Here is a 19,815-nt window from a genome sequence, read left to right on the forward strand (position 1 = left end):
TGGGGGGATAAAGAGATGGACAGATGGATAGATGATGGATGGATGGGTGGGTGGGTGGGTGGGCAGCTGAGCTATAGATCTGTTACCCACAAGAGTTCCGTGAGGTAGGAGTTATCATCCCATTTTATATATGAAGAAACCACAGCTCAGAATCATGAACTCACTGGTGCCAAGAGTCAAGAACAAGTCATAGAGCAAGATGGGGGAGAGTGGGTTCCAACCTTAGTCTACCAGACTCCCAAGAGCACTATCATCACAGTTCCCCTTCAGGTCCTATCCTAAGTCTCCTGGCATCTCACTCTAGAGAGCCTTATGCAAGGCTCAGTGGGACTGAGGGACGGGGTGGGGATCAGGGATGGGAGTAATACTTTCAGATGGTAACTTCATGGAAGCACTAGATTGTGGTCCTATTAGCTATAGATAGGTCAGAATGAAGACCAGTTCTATTTGGGTACACATACATGTACACACACTTACAGAAAACACATGGTTCACACAGGAATCCGCTCACATGCATACAAGGTAGGTACATACACCATTCATACATACACACATATGCACACCCTTCTAAAGACACATGTCTACACTTACATGCACACACACACACATATTAGCACAGACAAAATCATAACTCAGAGACATACTCTTCCACACTTATGCACACTTTCCTCACACACCATATGCTAGACATATTACACGCACACATTTACACAGACTCACACTCCGTGAGAGTGAGGGAGGGGAAAGCGGCTTCCGACTTCAATGAGACACATCTCTCTTCCCCCTCAGAAGGTAAGAGCAATAAGGCTGTCACAAATCCCTACATGCACATGCAATCGTGGAACACATGCAAACCCACAGTCAGGGACACAGAACTGCAGACACACACTTAGACACATCCACATCCAGACACACTCAGGGACACACAATGAGGGACATGTTCATCCTGGGACACACCTTCACACACAGCAAGACACACCTGGACCCTCACGTTGGCAAAGCTCCTAAACTTTCTCCCTTGATTCCCACCCTTGATTCACACACCGAAACTCATGCCTAAATAAACACACCAGGATATACTTGAATCATATCACGGGATGTCATAGACACAAAGAAAGACATTGTTTCACACATTAGTTTCAAGTCTGAGAATTTGGACTGAAAGCCCTCACCAGTGCCAAGCCCGATATCATTTCCCCCCATGGGTGGGACAAAGCCTGGGCACAGTGTTTGGTGCCACCAACAACCCCCCCTCCAACTTGCCTTCAACCCTTGGGAGCAAAGACTTCTTTTCCTTTCAGCAAGGAGAATGAAAGAAGTGGGGGGGTGGCCGCTGGGGGCTGAACGGGGGAGCTGGTGAAGTTAGGGAAATACTGGGCAGGAAAGGGAGCTCCATGCATCCCAGTTCCACCTACTGGGAGGAGTCCCACAAACAGACTGAAGAGGGGAAAAGATGGGAGGGGGAGGCCATATCTGGAGGACTCCGAGGTAAGTTTGTAGTGGAGGGTGCCTTCTCCCCTCTCCCCAGGACACCAGGAACACTGTTACTGATCACCACTGACTCTCCCTGCCCCTTCCCCAAAAAACCTCTGTGGCAAGAGAAGCTGGAGGATGAAGGTGATGGAGGAGGACAGGATGGGCTGAGGGAAGGGGGCAATCCTGTGCTTCTGGGGGCTGTGCCAGCCCTTGCCCCTACCCCAGTCTTGAGAGCCATCTGCCTCCTAGAGAGAGCGAGTTCTGGGAATAAATATTCGGCACATGGTGAAGCAGATAACCAGGAAGGAGATGCTGCGGTGGGGGTGGGGGGTGCAGGGGAGAGAAAAAGACAGACTAAAAGAGACACAAAGTCAGAGACAGAGCAAAAGAGATAGAGACAAAGACAGGGAGAGACAGAGAGAAGCAAACCAGAGGAGAAAGAATAGATAGAGACTGAGAGAAAAAGAGAGGGAGACGGGACGACTCAGAAACAGGCAGCAATCCTGAAGGTGGAGACACTCGGAGACCCCGTGGTTCCCCCATTCAGAGGCAAGGTCCCTCTCAGCCCCTCGAATCTACCCTCCCGCTCCGCCCCACTCGGCCGGACCCGGCTCAGTTGCGCAGCCCTCGCCGCCTGCGCGGGGAGCGGAGCGAGCCTAGTACGTTGTTGCCACTCGGACACTGCTCACTAATAATGAGAAACAGTAATAATAATAACAAGAATAAACGGCGTGGGGTGGGGGGCTCGGGGTCCCGAGGCTCCTCCGCACCCAGCCCCCAGCCCCGGGAGGGCGCCCCCAGGCCGGGGGCTCAGGGAAGCTGGGGGGCGAGGGCCCCCGGGGGCTGCGGCGGCGCCGGCGCGGGCACCACGCCCCCCGGGAGTGCCCCCAGCGCGGCGGCCACTCACGATTTTCTCGGAGGCGCCCGCGCGGGACACGGTGCCGTTGAGCCCCACGAGCGAGGGCAGCGTCTGCGACATCCAGTTGGTGACCATGGCCATGGTGCTCAGCACGGCCCCGATCTTGAGCAGCGGCACCGACATCGCGCCCCCGCCTCATGCCCCGCGGCCGCCCGCCGCGCGTCCCTTCTCCGGCCCGCCGCCTGGCGCTCGGTCCCTCGCCACCCAGCCTCCCCGGGGGCGCGAGCGCGAGCTGGGGGCCGGGGCCGGGGCCGGCCGGGGGGCTCGCGGACGCGGGCTGCGGCTCGGCGCGCCTGGCGGGCTCCGCTTATAAAGCGCCGGCTCGGCCCCCCCACCCCCTCCCGCGCCTCCGCGCCGGGCACTTCCAGCCGCCGTGACGTCACGGCTCCGGCCCGGAGCCCGGCGGGGGCGGGGGGCGCCCAGACTGCCCCCCCCTCCCCAGGCCCCGGCGCCGCCCCGCCGGGACCGCCCCCCCCGGGTGAAGGCCCCCTGCGGCGGTGTTCCCCACCTGCCCCACCCCCACCGCCGCGGCATTCCCAGCCCCGCCCCCCCAGCGGTGTTCCCGCTCCCCCCCACCCCCTGGCACTCCCGGGCCACCCTCCGCGCACAGTCCCTTTCGGAGCCCTCGGCGCTCGACCGCCCCTCCCAACCCCTGGGTTCAGTGGGCAGCTGCCCCACGTGGACCACCTGAAGCTGTCAGGGGCCCGGAGTCGCAAGCCCCCACCCTCCTACGGTTGGAACACCGACCCGGCTCTCTGGAACCCGGGAGCGCAGGCGTCGGGGGCCGTGGGGGGCGAGACCCGTGTGCGCCCCTTAACCCGGCAGCACAGGGTCTCCTTTCCCTAGGGGAAGGGGCTTCCCCGGTACCACTCTGGGGACCCCTAGGTGAATTCGGGACCAGGGAAGCCCAGAGTGGTAGGTCTAGAGCCAGTAGACGCGACCGCTTGGATGACGGTGCGGTAGTGGGGGGTTACCCGGGCAGCCGGGAGGATTTCCCACTACACCGAGGGGCGCATCGTAACCCGGGGCGGCTGAGACGGAGGAGCCAGCCTTTTGCAGACTAGTCCCAGGCGGGTCTCCACTCACAATGGAACTTGGAGTGGGGGCGGGAAACTGACACTTGGGACCTTCCTCCGGTCCCCAGGGCTCGGGGGTCCGCCCCTTCCACTCCGAGGGAGTGCAGAGCGGTCCCCCACCCACCCACGCACCAGCCGGCGGCGGGGGCGGCAAGGCGGCCGGGAGGAGCACCCGGCGGGTTTTAATTTCCTCTGTTTTCCCTGCACTCACGCCCCCTCCCGGCGTCCCCGCATCACCTCGCGCTGCCGCCCCGGCCGCCGCCGTCGCCCGCAGCCCGCGGCCGCCGCCGTCTGGAGGCGGCGATGACTCAGGCCTTTCCGGGCCGTGGCCGCTAGCCGAGGGCTCGCCGAGGGAGAAGCACTGAACACGGCGGTAGGGGTCTTGAACTGCCCTTTTTTCTGAGCTTAACTTCGAGGCAGGTGCTGAGCCCTGGTGACCCCCAGCAAAGACCCCTCCGCCTCAGTTTCCTCATCTGCAATGTGGGTGGTTGTGAGGACCCATGTACCTAATATGTGTAAAGGGCTCAGCTGTCCTGAGAATCAAATTAGAGATTTACTGAACATCTACTATGTGCAAGGAACTGCGAACAACAGATAAAAATGCCTTGTGGAGCTGAACACTGTATGGGGCAAGGTAGACAAGAGGTAGAAGGGGGAGGAGGAAGAAAAAGTAAAATAGGTAGGCTAAGGGGAGGAAGGGGCATCCAGACAAAACAGGAGAGTAAACTTTAGTCAGGATGGTTGGAGAGTGATATTTAGGCAGAGACCTGAAAAACTTAAGGGAGGAAGCCATTTGGGTATCTGAGGGAAGAGTTACAAAGAGAACAGCAAGTGCAAAGGACCTGAGGCACTAAGATAACTTCAAGGAAAGGCCAGTGTGATTGGAGCAGAGTGAGCTGGGAGAGCATGTATGTGTGTCTAACAGAGTGGGTGCTGTGCTTGTAAAGTACTTTGCAGTGTGTCTGGGCCGTGCTAAGCATTTAATAAGTAGCAGCTGCCTTTGTTATTATTTGCAACTGATGATAAACTTTAAAAAATGAGATGTGTCCCAGCCTCCTTGCACTACAGCTTGCATTTACAAGTGCTGAACACTTAGGAAATGTGCTGGCTGAGCCCCAGTTGCAACCTCCCAGGAAAAGTACAGCAACATCCCTATTTGCAGGTGAGGAAACTGGGCTTGAAGAAGAGAGGGGACCAACTTGAGGTGACCCAGCAGGTAAACAGGGGCTCAAGATTTTAACCCAGGCCTGTCTGATTTCAGACTCCAAAACCACTGGGCTCCAAGGTCTCCCCACCTAGAGAATTTGGAACCCACTGACATTCTCTCACTCACCATTGGTGCTGTGGGAACATGCCCTATAGCTCTTCCCGTCAGGCTCTTCCAGGGAGTGGTCTACCCTCACAGCTGCTTTTGCTGTCTCTACTGCCTCACCTCCTGCCTCCTGAATGCTCCCAGACTCCTCTCACCAAAGGCAGTAGCGACCTTCCAACCTGCCCATCCCACAGCCTCACATGAGCCCTTATGTAGTTATCCCATAGGTTAGTCTTCATGGATCATTCCCTCTTCCTTTTTTCTTTCTTTTTTTTTTTTTTAAGATTTTTATTTATTTATTTGACAGAGGGAGAGAGATCACAAGTAGGCAGAGCAGCAGGCAGAGAGAGGAGGGGAAGCAGGCTCCCCGCTGAGCAGAGAGCCAGATGTGGGGCTTGATCCCAGGATGCTGAGATCATGACCTGGGCTGAAGGCAGAGGCTTAACCCACTGAGCCACCCAGGCACCCCTCATTCCCTCTTTCTTGAAAGTAATTTCTCTTTTGACTTCACAAACACCTTATCATTTCCTAGTTCCACTCTCCCCTCTCTGGCTGCACATCACTCTCTCCTGTCTTTTCCCTAAATGTCTATGTTTCCCAGGGTTTTGTCCTGGGTCCCCACTCATCTCATTCTGTGTAGTGTGCCTGAACCATCACACCCACTTCCAAAGTTTTGGTTCTGTCTGGCACACTCCCACCTCAGGACCTTTGTACTTGCTGTGCATTGCTGTCCACTCTACCCAGAACACTTTTTTTTTTTAAGATTTAATTAATTTACTTGAGAGAGAGCATGCATGCGAGTGGGGAGGGGGCTGCAGAGGGAGAGAGAGAGAGAATCCTCAAGCCAACTCCCCACAGAACTCAGAGACTGACACAGGGCTACAGCCAAGCACCCTGCAATCATGCCCTGAGCCAAAACCAAGAGCCAGATGCTTAACTGACTGAGCCACCCAGGTGTCCCCCAGAGCTATTACCACAGATACACATTTAGCTGTTCCTTTATTTATATCTCTGCTTTATCATTGTGTAGGTAAGAGCATGCCCTACCTTTCTCCAGAAAACTACATTTCCCAGGTTCCCTTACACACTGGTTTCCTGTTAGGCTTATCCAATGGGAGGCACTGGAAGGAGACTGGAGTGTGGAAGGAAGGGAGAATCCAGGGTATTTCTCCCTGCTCGTTCTGCTTAGGGTTGAGGTGCTTTCCAGTGGTGGCTACATCCCCTACCATGGTCCCAGCTCCCACAGAAGAGCCCTCTTCTCATCACAACACCCATCTGTAAGGTCCCTCAAGCAGTTCTGTATTCTGGTCTGTTGATGGACTCCCTGATCAACCCCATCAGTTTGGCTTCTCAACTCTTCCATCTTACACTTAACCAATTCCCTGTATTAAATTCCCTCTCCTTGCAACACCTAGAGTGGTTTGTTTCCCCAGCTGAAGTCTGAGTGATATGGCCATCATGTCTGAAGGACCTTCCCTGACCACTTCATTGACGATAACAGCCCCCACCACACTCTGTCCCTTACTCTTCTTTATTTTCTCACACAGCATTTATCCCCATGTGACATGATTTTTATTTGTTTATGGTCTGTCTCCTCCACCAGACTTTCAGTTTCACAAGGGTACCTACATAGCCGTACTTTTCACAACTGAAACCCCAGGGCTTAGAATAGTGCTTGGCACATAGTAGGTGCTCAAAAAAAGTGTTGTTGATTGACTGACTAAATGAATCTATAGCTAAGGCTCCCAAAGGTATATCTACAGCTCAGATCTTCAGCTGGAGTTCAGACCCTATGCCCATCTGTTTCTTGAACATTCTCACCTGTGTTTCACAGGACCATAGCACATTATGCCCACCAGAACAACCTCAGTCAGAAAGAGGGGCAGTGCTGCTGATGAGGTACAGATATGGGAACCTATTGTTACGGAGAATGTAAAATGTTGCAACCACGTTGAGAAACAGTCTAGCCCTTCCCTAAACAGTTAAACAGGGGCGCCTGGGGGCTCAGTCGGTTGAGCATTGGACTCTTGGTTTTGGGTCAAGTCATGGTCTCAGGGTCATGAGCTCAGCGTGGAGTCCGCTTGAGATTCTTTCCCTCTTTCCTTCTTCCTCCTCCCTCCCCCACCAAGCCCCTGCTTGCACTCTCTAAAATAAATAAATAAATAATCTTTTTTAAAAAAGAAAGTTAAACAGAAACTTACCACAAGACCCAACAATACCATATACCTGAGAGAAATAAGTCCATTCCAAGACTTGTATGTGAATATTCGTGCCAACATTTTTCATCATGAAGGAGACCATCCAAACGCCCATCAAGTAGCAAATGGATAAACAAACTGTGGTACATCCATACAGGAAACATCACTCAGAAATAAAAGGAAACAAAGAACAAACATGTGCTACAACATGGACAAACCTTGAGAGTATTTCACCAAGTGAAAGAAACCAAATACAAAAGGCCACATTTTGGGGCACCTGGCTGGCTCAGTCAGTTAAGGATCTACCTTCAGCTCAGGTCATGATCCCAGGGTCCTGGGTTCAAGCTCCACATTGGGCTCCCTGCTCAGGGGGGAGTCTGTTTCTCCCTCTCCCTCACCCTCTGCCCCTCCTCTGGCTCCTGCGCTCTCTCTCTCTCAAATAAATAAAATCTTAAAAAAAAAAAAAAGTTTGGGGCACCTGGGTGGGTCAGTGGGTTAAAGCCTCTGGCTTTGGCTTGGGTCATGATCCCAGGGTCCTGGGATCAAGCCCACATCGGGCTCTCTCTCAGCAGGGAGCCTGCTTCCTCCTCTTTCTCTGCCTGCCTCTCTGCCTACTTATGATCTCTCTCTCTCTCTGTGTGTGAAATAAATAAATAAAATCTTAAAAAAAAAAAAAGGCCACATTTTGTATGATTCCATTTACACAAAATGTCCAGAAAAGGCAAACCAATAGAGATAGAAATTAGATTAGTGATTGCCTGGAACTAAGGGCGGGTGTGGGGATGGACTGCAAATGGGTATGAGGGATCTTCTGGGAGTGATGAAATGTCCTAAAACTGGACTGGGGTGATATTTGAACAACTCTGAAAATGTACTAAAAAGTCACTGAATTGCACACTTAAACAGGTAGATTTTATGGCATGTAAATTACACCTCCACAAAACTGTTCAGGGGAAGCATTCTTAAATTGTCCCTTTGAGCCCCCTCCCCTGATGTGCCCTGCAATTGCACTGATGTGAGGAGTCCTTAAATTTTGTGCCCCTGTTTCCTTGCTTGCTCCCCCATGGTCCTGGCCCAGATGTAACCTCAGTTAGAAACTATGGACGGTGCCCCCATATCCTTCCTTCTCCTTCCCTACTCCATTCAAACCAATGCTCACTGATCTTGATGCAGAAATATCTCCAGAAACTATCCTTCCTCCCCCTCTCTCTCTATCTCTCTCCTTTTCCTTTCTCTCTCTATATATATATAAGATTTATTTTTTTTATTTTACAGAGGTGGGGAAGGGAATAGGGTGAGAAAGTCTTAAGCAGACTCCATGCTGAGCTTGGAGCCCGACACAGGGCTTGATCTCACAACCCTGAGATCACATACTGAGACGAAACCGAGTGTGATGCTTAACCGACTGCGCCCTCCCAAGGCACCCCTGATATTTATTTAAGTCATCTCTACACCCAATGTGGGGCTCAAACTCATGACCCTGAGATCAAGAGTCACACGCTCCTCCAACTGAGCCAGACAGGCACCCTAAGAATGTATCCCTTCTTCCCCATCACCACCAGCACTCTAAACACTGTGGTGGGGAGTGCCTTAGGTTGAATGTTTGTGGCCCAGCCCCCCAATTCCTATGTTGAGACCTAATCCCCATAATGTGATGGTATTTGGAGATGAGGCCTTTGGGAGGTGATTAGGTCATGACGGTGGCTGAACGGATTAGTGTCCTTAAGAAAGAGAGCTCTGTCTCCTTTCCACCATATAAGAAAACAGAGAGAAAACACCCAATCTGCCAGCACTTTGATCTTGGACTTCCCAGCCTCCAGAACTGTGGGAAATACATCTTTGTTGTTTATGAGTCACTCAATCCATGGTATTCTGTTAGAGCAAACTGAATGCACCAGGACCAGGAGCCACGTCAAGAAATGTTTCTCCCCTGACCTGAGAATTCTCAGAGGGGACAAGTTGACAACTGTCGGAAATAATAACCATGGTTGCTAAGGTTTACTGAGTACGAATCCTATGCTAGGTATCATGGGCAGCAATGTACATTCAATAACTCACTTAGCCCTCAGAGGTAGATAGGACTACAATTCCTATTTTTAAAATGAGGAAACAGGGGCACCTGGGTGGCTCAGTCATTAAGCAGCTGCCTTCGGCTCAGGGCACGGTCCCAGGGTCCTAAGACCGAACCCCCCATCAGGCTCCCTGCTCGGCGGGAAGCCTGTTTCTCCCTCTGCCCACTCCCCCTGCTTGTATTCCCCCTCTCACTGTCTCTCTCTCTATGTCAAATAAATAAAATAAAACCTTAAAAATAATAAAATAAAATGAGGAAACAGAGGCACAGAGATGCTAAGAGATTTCCTGAAGGCACCCAGGACACGATCCCAGATGGTCAGGCTCCCAAGTCTACATGGTGCTTGGTCAACTAGGTCTATTCACAGGGGAAGGAAAAAATGTTGATCCCTACCTCATATCCTATGCAAAGATCAATTCCAAATGGATTGTGTATCTAAAAGTGAAAGTCAAACAATAAATCTTTTAGAAGAAAATACAGAAGAACATCTTCATTACTCTGAGGGTAGGCAAAGATTTCTAAAACCGGACACTAACAAGCACTAACCTTAAAAGGGGACAAATATTATCTGAACTACATTAAAATTAAGAAGTCCTATTGATCAAAGACTCCATTAAGAGAATGAAAAGACAAGCCACAGAGTGGGAGAAGATGTCTGCAATCCTTACGTCTGACAGAGACTCATATCTTATTTAATCTCTATGAGGTCTGTATAGATAAATACAGATCCATATCTAAAATCTGGATACACAGGGACACATAGATTCCTACAAATCAGTAAGAAAAAGGCAGGCAGCAGAATAGAGCATTTCACAAAAGGGAACACTGAATGGTCCATAAACATGTGAAAAGGTATTTAATATTAATCATCAGGAAATGTAAATTAAATCCAAAACATGTTACCGCTCCACACCCACCGGAACAGCTAAAGGAAAAAGGAAAGACACCACCGAGTGCTTGGGACCATGCAAAGCAGCTGGATCGCTCAAATCCTAAGAGTAAATGGAAAGACTGAAGAGTCTTTGAGACTTTGGAGGAATGGCAGCATTTCCTAAAGCTCCATATATTTCTCCCTACAGCTTGGCATTCTTCTCCTTGATGTATACAGTGGAGTCTCATTATTTGCGGATTCCCTACTGGCAGACTCACCAACGTGCTACGATTTATGTGTAACCCCAAAATCAACACTCATGGGGCTTTTGTGGTCATTCATGGACATGCATACCCGGGCACCAAAAAAAAATAGAGTCACCAACCCGCAGGCTCCCAACTAAAGTCCAACACAGCCATACTCTGCCTTCTTGCTTCAGCTCTTAAAACTGCAAACAAGCATTTTTTTAAAAAGATTTTATTTATTTATTTGACAGAGAGAGATCACAAGTAGGCAGAGAGGCAGGCAGAGAGAGAGGAGGAAGCAGGCTCCCCGCTGAGCAGAGAGCCCGATGTGGGGCTCGATCCCAGAACCCTGGGATCATGACCTGAGCCAAAGGCAGAGGCTTTAACCCACTGAACCACCCAGGCACCCCAACAAGCATTTTTTTCACAGGTTATTTGGTGCCAAGGTTTTTACTTTTTCGATGTACTTTTCATTATCATTGGTGATTTCACTATTTTTTTTAAAGATTTTTATTTATTTATTTGAGAGAGAGAGGGAGAGAGCATGAGAGCGGGGAGGGTAGAAGGGAGAAGCAGACTCCCTGCTGTGCAGAGAGCCCGATGGGGACTCGATCCTGGGACTCCAGAATCATGACCTGAGCCAAAGGCAGTCGCTTAACCAACTGGGCCACCCAGGTGCCCAGTGACTTCACTATTTTAAGTGGCCACCAAGCACAGTGCTAACTGCTCTGTCGTGTTACAAAGTGCACGCAGGCTGTGACATGTCTTTGGAGAAAACACATCTTGTCGATAAGCTTCGTTCAGGCTTGAGTTATAATGCCTTTGGCCATGAGTCTGATGTTAATCAACCAACAGTACATATTAAATAAGGTGTTTTTTAAGCAGAAACATACATAAAACTAGGTGGCATCCTATTTGGTCAACAAAAAATGCAACCAGAGGCTTACAGAACTCTAACCCTGCTTCGATCCCACGCCGTCAGTCGGTACTCACGAAAACCCAACAGAAATGCAAACAGGCATTTGCTGAAGACGGAGTGTCAGAATATTTATACCAGCACTGTCTGTGTCAGCCACAAGCTTTACCAACCCAAATGCCCAGAAAGAGTAGAACAAATATATCACGGTAGAGTCACACAATGGAATGCCATAAAGTGATGACAACAGGCAAAGACCACAAAACGGTAATATGGAGGCATCTTACAAACATAATGTTAAGTGAGACCAGCTGGGTCCCCAAAACAATATACCTCCTGACTTCACGAAGTTACAAAGCTGGCCCAACCCGTGCATGGTGAGAGATGTTAGCTTAGAGCTAACTCGTGGGGAGCAGGTGGTAACTAGAGGGGGCACGAGGGGGCCTTCTGGATATTTGAAAAATTCTGTTTCTTTACCGGGGACTGGTAACACCATGTCACTTCAAGACAATTTCTCAAGCTGCACCTTTATGATCTGCACACTCCTCGGTAGATAGGTTTCACGTCAAGAAGAAAATTGACTCGATATATGAATTCAGGTGTAAGTTCCTTCCCTGTTTGATGTGCAGCAGGTAAAAACAATGGAACTTTCCAGTAGAAAAGCTAAGAAACACAAACCCAAAAGAAAACAAAAACAAAACACAAAGCAAGCGAAACTAAGTGTCCTCTGCAAGAAGCCCTGTGGCCTCCTTATTCACACGTAAGGAAGACGTGAATTCATGTCCACACACACACACACAACTTCGTGCGCCTCAGAACACAAATGGCATTACTCTCCTGGCCCGTGCCTGCTTTCCACGTTTTGCTTGGCGACAGCAAGTGTTTGGAACTGGTGTTGAAACTTGTCTTGCTTTTGTCTCCCTCAAAGTCTCAGAGCCCCACACCCCTCCTGTCATCTCTGCTTTCCTGCCTGGTTCAGAATTCCAGGGGGAGGCTGGGAAAGAGACAATTGTCCTTGTTAAGGATCCCAGACAGAGGTTCGAACAGAGAAGTTCGCTCCTCCCATGCCCCAAATGTTAGTCCTACTAGGCCACTGGCTGCCACCAATTTGCCCCAGGACTGCCAGCTCCTGTGGTAATCCTGTCTTTTTGCCTTCACTCTCCCAACTGCAATGTCTTTCCATGTTATAGCCAGAGGCTCTGGCCCTCACCCAAATCCAACCAGGTCTCATTGTGGGCTTTAAAATCTCTTACTTAGGGGCACTTGGGTGACTCAGTAGGTTAAGCGTCCAACTCTTGATTTTGGCTCAGGTCATGATCTCAGGGTGGTGAGATCAAGCCCCGTGACCGTGCTCACAGTGGAGCCTGCTTAAGATTCTTTCGGGCGCCTGGGTGGCTCAGTGGGTTAGGCCTCTGCCTTCAGCTCAGGTCTTCATCTCAGCGTCCTGGGATTGAGCCCCACGACTGGCTCTCTGCTTGGGGGAGAGCCTGCTTCCCCATCTGTCTCTGCTGCCTACTGACTGACTACTTGTGATCTCTGCAAATAAATAAATAAAATCTCAAAAAAAAAAAAAAAAGATTCTCTCTCTCCCTCTCCTTCTGCCCTTCCCCATGCAGTCTCTCACCTTTTCCTTAAGCAACAGAGAAACAAACAACCTGATTTAAAAATGGACAGAAGACTTGACGTATTTCGGAAGAAGACACACAAGCAACAATAAACACATAAGAAGAAGCCCCGCATCACCATCTCTTTGCGAAGCGCAAATCAAAACCACAGCGAGATGACGTCACACCCGTGGGCTCAAGTCAAAAAGCCAAGGAGTAACAACACTGCCGGCGAGACGCAGAGAAGTGGAGCCCACGGGGACAGGTGGTGGGAGTGTGAACTGGTGCGGCCGCTGTGGGGAACAGCCGGGCGGCAACCCCACTTCCGGGCACCCGCCCAAAAGAGCTGGACGCCAGGTCTCGAAGAGCCATTCCCGCCTCCTGTCCACAGCGGCGTTATTCACAATAGCTCCACATTCTGCTTATCCCTTCATCCTTCAATGGACATCTGGGTTGCTTCCGCCTTTTAGCTATTGTGTGCGGCGGGGAGAGTGGGCACAAGCACAGGGATCGGCAGGCAGGGGGAGAAGCAGGCTCCCCACTGAGCAAGGAGCCTAATGTGGGGCTCGATCCCAGGACGCTGGGATCACGCCTGGAACAGGAGGCAGCCGCTTAAAGGACTGAGCCACCCAGGAGCCCCAGCGAATTGTACATTTAAAAATGGCTAAGATGGTAGATTTTGTTACGTGTATTTTGCCACAATTTTTAAAAATCTTCTTTTTTGTTTTAAGATTTTATTTATTTATTTGACAGACAGAGATCACAAGTAGGCAGAGAGGCAGACAGAGAGGGAGGAGGAAGCAGGCTCCCTGCCGAGCAGAGAGCCCAATGCGGGGCTGGATCCCAGGACCCTGACATCATGACCTGAGCCAAAGGCAGAGGCTTAACCCACTGAGCCACCCAGGCACCCCTAAAAAATCTTCTATTAAACACACACACACACACACACACACACACCCTCCTTAGTCCTGAGAACTACTGCACGGTGGGCTGCGTCACACACTTCTATGTCCTCACTTGGTGTGTTTCACATAGAAATGACTAGAGACATGAGGAAGACAAAGAATCCGGTTTCCCAAGTGTTCACCACGTATTTTTGGGGGGACAACCGGGACTTTCTCAGGGCCAAAAAGGGGAGGAGCTATTTGCCAATTTCATCCAGTGGCTTCAACTGACTTTGCCTTGCGGTTTCTTGCTTCTCCCGCTGTGACTCCCTGTCTTCTCGTCTATTTTTTTTAAAACATTTTATTTATTTACTTGATGGAGAGAGAGAGAGATCACAAGTAGGCAGAGGGGGAGGGGGAAGCAGGTTCCCTGCTGAGCAGAGAGTCCAACATGGGGCTCAATCCCAGGACCCTGGGATCATGACCTGAGCCAAAGGCAGAGGCTTAACCCACTGAGCCACCCAGGCGCCCCCGTCTTCTCGTCTATTAAGCAGGGCTGAGATGCGAGCTGTCCAGGATGTCCAGAGCTATGTGTAAGTGAGAGTAAACAGGCTCGGAGAAAGCCTACGGGGGCTCCCAGAAGCAATGGACACAGATTTCATAGACTCTATTCTGACTCCTCTCTGTTCTTCCTGGTTTCTCCTTGGTTTGTGGCTGAGCCCTAGAAGGATGAAGCTCGCTGTGAGATGCACGGGCCTTCCACACAGCACAAAGACATATCCGTGTTCTCAGGCGAGAGTTCCCGAAAAGTGGGTAACAAGCTCTCCCACTCCTGTCACAACCCCCTTCTTCCCAGTACAGCCAGGCTCAGCTTCGGAGAAGTGCAATCTACCATCCCACCCCCTGAGGGCTCACGTCGTCACCCAGACCTTGGTGTCTGGTGTGAAGCTCAAAATGCAGAAGATTCCCAATGAGCACTTTCTAAATAAGTGAAAACAGTAAGTTACCGCCTCCCGGGTGCTGATGCTGAGTTCTGGGGACAAAAGTCATTGCCCAGACCAGTTGCCAGGCTCGTGAGAAACCCATCCACATGCACGTGCTCAAACCATATGAAGACAGTCACTGTGGACACCTATCCACGTACATGATTATGGCACACACATACCCCTGTGCCCAGCTCAGTCAATGCCAAGTACGGGGTTCTGAAACATACGCACACCCCCGTGGACACTACAGATGAGCTCCTGTAGGGCCAGGGGTCGTGAGGCAAGTGATATGAGTCATTCAAGGGCAGAAAGAGTTCCAGGGTTTATTTAAAATTTCGATATTTTGTATCACAGATTTTTTTGTATTAATTTTGATTTCCTTAAAATATTATTTATCTTAGTTTCTGAGTTTGTTTGTTTTTTTTTTTTGTCATCCCCTTCAATTTTGCACCTGAGGCTAGGGCCTCAGTTACCTCACCCTGGCCTGGGGCATTGACACACTTTCTGCCTGCACACCTTCAGCAGAGCCATGTACGGAAACACACCACCTCTGCACAAACCTCATTTTACCACTAGGTGTCATCCCAGCTCTTTCATCTTGAGCCCGGGTTTGACTCCCGGCCCCCCTCCCCCTTCCCTAGGAAGAAAATGTCCAATTCACTTATCTGAGTGTCCTCAAGACTTCCTTTTACTTCCTTCCACCTGGGAGATTTACATTTTCTAAAGGAGCCCAAGCGAAGAGGGTGTTAACCCCAAAGAGTGGTGCCCTATAATGGTGGGATTTGAGGCATAGATGAAGAAGGTGGGGTTTCCTGATGCCTCCCATCCAAGAGCAGAGGTTGAGTTGAAATGGGTAGGGGATGGCCCAAGGGGACAGTTGTTCCCTCATTCCTCCTTTGGTACAAGAGTCCCACTGTTTGAGAAAGAAAGAAACTCTATGGGAGGAGGAGGGAGATTCATCCGTTCATTGAAGTTTTTATTTTAACAGATGCTTGTTAAGCACCTACTGGGTGCCTGGCTCAAAGTCCACCGGACCCTGAGGAGCTGCCACTCTAGGGGGAGTCAGACAATGAATGAATAAACAAATTGTGGAGAAGTAGTGACAGGCTATGAAGAAAAACAACAGAGTGAGAGCTCAGAGAGTGGCTGTGGGGAGGTCATTTTAGGCTAGTCAGGGTGGGTCTCCTGGAGGAGGTGTCACTGAAGTAGGAGAGGGAGGGAACAGTGTCCCAGTCAGAAGGAATGGCAAGTGCAAAGGTCCCGAGGTATGCAGTACAAACTCAATTATTCTTCCCTCCCATCCTGTGGGGGCCCCAGGGAAGAGATGATGTCAAATCCACAGAATGGCCAGTCCAGATCTATAGCTAGATCTTAGGGAGGACTTCCCAGTAGTCAGGAAGTGGGCCTCTTTCACTCAGGGAAAGCTATCTGGTAGTCTCCAAGGCAGTCACAGGCCAGACCCAGAACATCTGACATAAACCCTGGATGGATAGACGGATGGATGACCCCCTGGACAGGTGCTACTTCCTGTTCTCAGGGTCAAATCCAAACTCCCATCTATAGCCCACAAGTTTCCACTGCATCTGGCCCCTGCTGGCTTCCCTGGCCTCATCTCTGCAATGTCCCCTCCCCTCACTCCTCTCCAGACACAACAGCCTCCTTATCTGTTCCTCAAAAATACCAAGATGCTCACACCTCAGGGCCTTTGCACTTGTCTTCCCTCTACCTTGAATGCTCTTCCCCCAGATCCTCTCTGACCTCCTTCAGGGATCACCTCAAATACCACCTCCTTAGAGACACCATCTCTGGCCACACCTGTTAGAATAGCTGCCCACACCACCACTATCCCTCTTTAATCCCCTGCTTTTTATTCTTCATGCCACCTGCACTGTATTATACATTAATTTTGTTGCTGACACTGTATTACACATTTACTCAGGTCTTGCCTGTTTCTCCCCCCACCCCCCGAAGAGGGCGGGGATTTGATAACTTGATCTCCCCAGTGCTTAACCACATCTGTTGTTCAAATGGACAAGTAAAGGATTTCCAGCAAGCACCTCTGGTGGAGCCCAGGACCCATCAGGGACTGAGAAGGGGACTCTGGGACCAGATTGGGGGGAACAAGGGACAGAGCATTCATTCTTCAGAGCCTTTCCTTCTCTGGAGCGCCAGACTGGGTGGGCCTGCTAGGTGCTGAGGCCAGTTTAGGACGCTGTAGTTCCCGTGGTGGCCGCCTGGAGGCACTGCAGCTAGTTATAGGACCCCTCCACCCCCAACTGACTACCCCAGTTTAGCCCCGCCCCATCCACTGCTTAGCCCCGCCTTCCTAACCCAGTTTAATCCTGCCCCCAAGCAACTCCATTGGCCTCAGGGAGTCCATAAACTCACCCCCCACCCCCACCCCCGCAGCACCTTCTCTGCACTCTCCTCAGGGCTATCAGGGATGGAGAATCCGGAGGTGGTGATTCCCAAGGGTCCTTCTTGGGGAAGCCAAATTCACCTTCCCTCCCGGTTCATTTTTGTGCCAGCGTTCTCTCAACCTTCTTCCTCTTTTGGTCTCTCTTCTCTCTGGCTGGCATCTCAATTGAGCGTCTACTGTGTGCAGCCTGATGCCAGGCACTGATCACACTCCCCATGCCAGCCAGGATGTGGGTCCTGAGATGGGAAACCAAGAGTGAGGGCTGGGGCCCCACAACCTCTCTCCCTATGGCCTGGAGGTCTATTTAAAGTCGGACCTCCAGCCCTCCCATGGCCCCTGCGGTGGGCATTTCTTCTCTTGACCAGGAAAGAGAAGGTGCCAGGACTGTTTTCCCTCAGAGCTTCTACCTAAAACACTCTTCTAGTTTCTACACAGGCACTGTCCACACCCACAGAGTGGATTATTTAACAAGAAGGTAAATGCGTGGGCTCAGGCACGGGACTGCCTTTGTTCAATCCTGTCTTGCCACTCCTAAGCTGTCTCAGCTTGACAAGCGACTTAACTTTTCTGTGCCTCCGTTTCTTCGTCTGCAAAATTAAGGGAACAGTCACGCCCACGGGGTGGGGGGTGCCAGGAGGGCCTTCTTTCTCGTTGTGTGCTCCAAACAGCGCCCAGCACATAATGAGCACTTAATACATGTTAGCTGTATTATAATTATTATTTTAGACTCCAGCTTCCCTCTGAGCTCCTACAGATCTGGGAATTGAGGGGGCTCCCACCTCCAAGATGGAGGAGTAAAGAGGTTTCCCAACAGCTGAAGAAAACTGGGACACCCCCTCCCACTCTACAAGGCCCCCCAAGCCTGCCCAAGCGATGGGGGAACTATGAGGAGGAAGACTTGTTTCTGGGAAAGCATGAATGGGGTGTATGAGGCACCAACACACACGTACACGCACACACACATGCATGGATGTACCCGTTTGCACACACAGCTCCGGGTCTTCCCCCTCCCTTTCAAAGCGATTTACTCAAAGGCACAGAATAGCACACGGTCACCCCAAACTCTCACACAGCCACACACCTGGTCATGCATATTTTGTACAACACCCAGACAGACAGAAAGAATCGTGGGGACACACACAGCTCTGTATACACAGACCTTTATACACAGCTTCAGTTGCCCAAACACGGCCAGGATTAACACAATCCTCACTCGCTGTCACACCACCAGCCACACAGACACACAACTCCAGGTGGCAGGCTCACAAGCCTGGCACTGTCACATCACCCCTCCAGCCACAGCCTCCCACTGTCACACACAGGCTCTCCCTCACACACAAACACCCTCTCCCATCACACCCCAACTCAAAGCCGAACACACAAACTCTCAGTCACACCCAGCCGTGACACAGACACACACACATTTACCCAGCACCCCTCCAGCACCTCACACACGTTCCCATCAGTCACTCACACGTGAGTCCCGCCCCCTTCCCCACACTAGGGGTGCAGGTGAGGAGAGGGGGGCTGCAAAATTTGGGCACCTCCTGCCATAATGGGGGGGAGTGAAGGGTAAGCAACACCCCAAGGCCCCCCTGAAGTTGCCCCCGCAACCCCACTCAGCTTCGGTGAGATGGCGGGTGTGGGCTCCGGGTCACCGAGAGGATGAGAACCACGAAGCTGGGGTCAGACTGTCCCCCAAACCATCTCAGCTCGGGGCTGGATGTGAAGCCCTCTTTCCTTTCCCCAAAGCCAGGGTAGATATCCCAGCCCCTCCCCCGTTGCGACCCCCGCCCCTCTCAGCCCCGGGGCGCTTATGAAGCCCCAAACCGCCTTTCCGTCGGGACCCCCTAAGACCCTCTCCCCTCCTGGAGCCCCTTGCGCCTGCACCTGCCCGCCAGGCCCCTACCTGTCCGGCGAGGCCTGAACACAGCAGCAGCAGCGGCAGCAGCGGCGGGACTGTGAGCGGCCACATGACGCGCCCCCGGCCCGGCTTCCCGTCCCCCCGCCCGCCCTAGCGGCACCTGGGCGCGGGGACCGCCACCTTACGCGACCCCGCCCGCCCGGCCGGGGCGACCCTCGCCGCCGCCTCCCCCGCCTCGCCGGCGGCTGGGATTCCGCCCCACCCCCGCCCCCCTCGCGCGCTCCCAGTCTTTGTTACGGGCTCCGCCCCCCGCCCCGCCCCCAGCTCGTCTGCGGGCGCGGACCCCGCTTGGGTCTGGGGGCGGGGAAGGGGGAGGAGCTGGCACCCGGGAGGAGAGCTGGGGACAAGGCCCGGCAGTCCCCTAGGCCCTATGGGGGCGGGTCACGGAGATGGGGGAGGGCGTTCCGTCACGTGTTTGTAAATTTCACCCTCCCAGGATCTTTCCCACGTTGAAAATGGGGGTGGGATGGGGGTCAAGGGGCAGGGGAAGTAGGAGGAAGACCTGGTAACGTAGAAGAGAAATGGAGAGGCCCCCTCCTAAAAGAACTCAAGAATCAACTGAGAAACTGAGGCAGAGCTTCTGAAATGGGACGTTGAGGGAAGGGGGTCAGCGCTGGGACAAGGGGGTCGGACGGAGATGGAACGAGGAGTGAGAGACCAGTGACCGAGGGGGATGGCAGGCTGGGTGGGCCTGGCTGGGGGCTACCTTGTTTTCCCTCTCCCACCCCATTCTCCAGGCTCCTCTTCCTCAAAATCCGCCCTCCCCCGCCACACCTGAGACAGTTTCTCACTCCCGGTTCAACCACCTGGGAGACCAGACCTCCAGAGGATCAAAATATTAACACTGCCTCTAAGGAGAACCGTCTGCATATGAAGGGCGTCCTTGTTCTGCCTCCAGCCTCCCTCTGCTTCTC

General features: G+C 52.0%; 1 protein-coding gene across 2 annotated transcripts in view; it reads right to left on the reverse strand.

Annotated features, from left to right (window-relative positions):
- OLFM2 (olfactomedin 2) overlaps nt 1-19,064 on the reverse strand; it is a 59,391-nt gene extending 40,327 nt beyond the window's left edge. The window contains exon 1 of one of the 2 annotated variants that reach the window (XM_032883935.1): nt 18,887-19,064. In XM_032883935.1, coding sequence (XP_032739826.1) covers nt 18,887-18,952 — 66 coding nt within the window. In that variant the 5' untranslated portion in view covers nt 18,953-19,064. Of the gene's footprint in view, nt 1-2,383; nt 2,666-18,886 lie in introns of those variants that run through there. The other variant, XM_032883934.1, reaches the window with a different exon arrangement.
- Between the last annotated feature and the right edge of the window lie 751 nt (nt 19,065-19,815).

Source organism: Lontra canadensis, unplaced genomic scaffold (assembly GCF_010015895.1).
Source record: "Lontra canadensis isolate GAN:19392208 unplaced genomic scaffold, GSC_riverotter_1.0 scaffold88, whole genome shotgun sequence".
NCBI classification, from domain to species: domain Eukaryota; kingdom Metazoa; phylum Chordata; class Mammalia; order Carnivora; family Mustelidae; genus Lontra; species Lontra canadensis.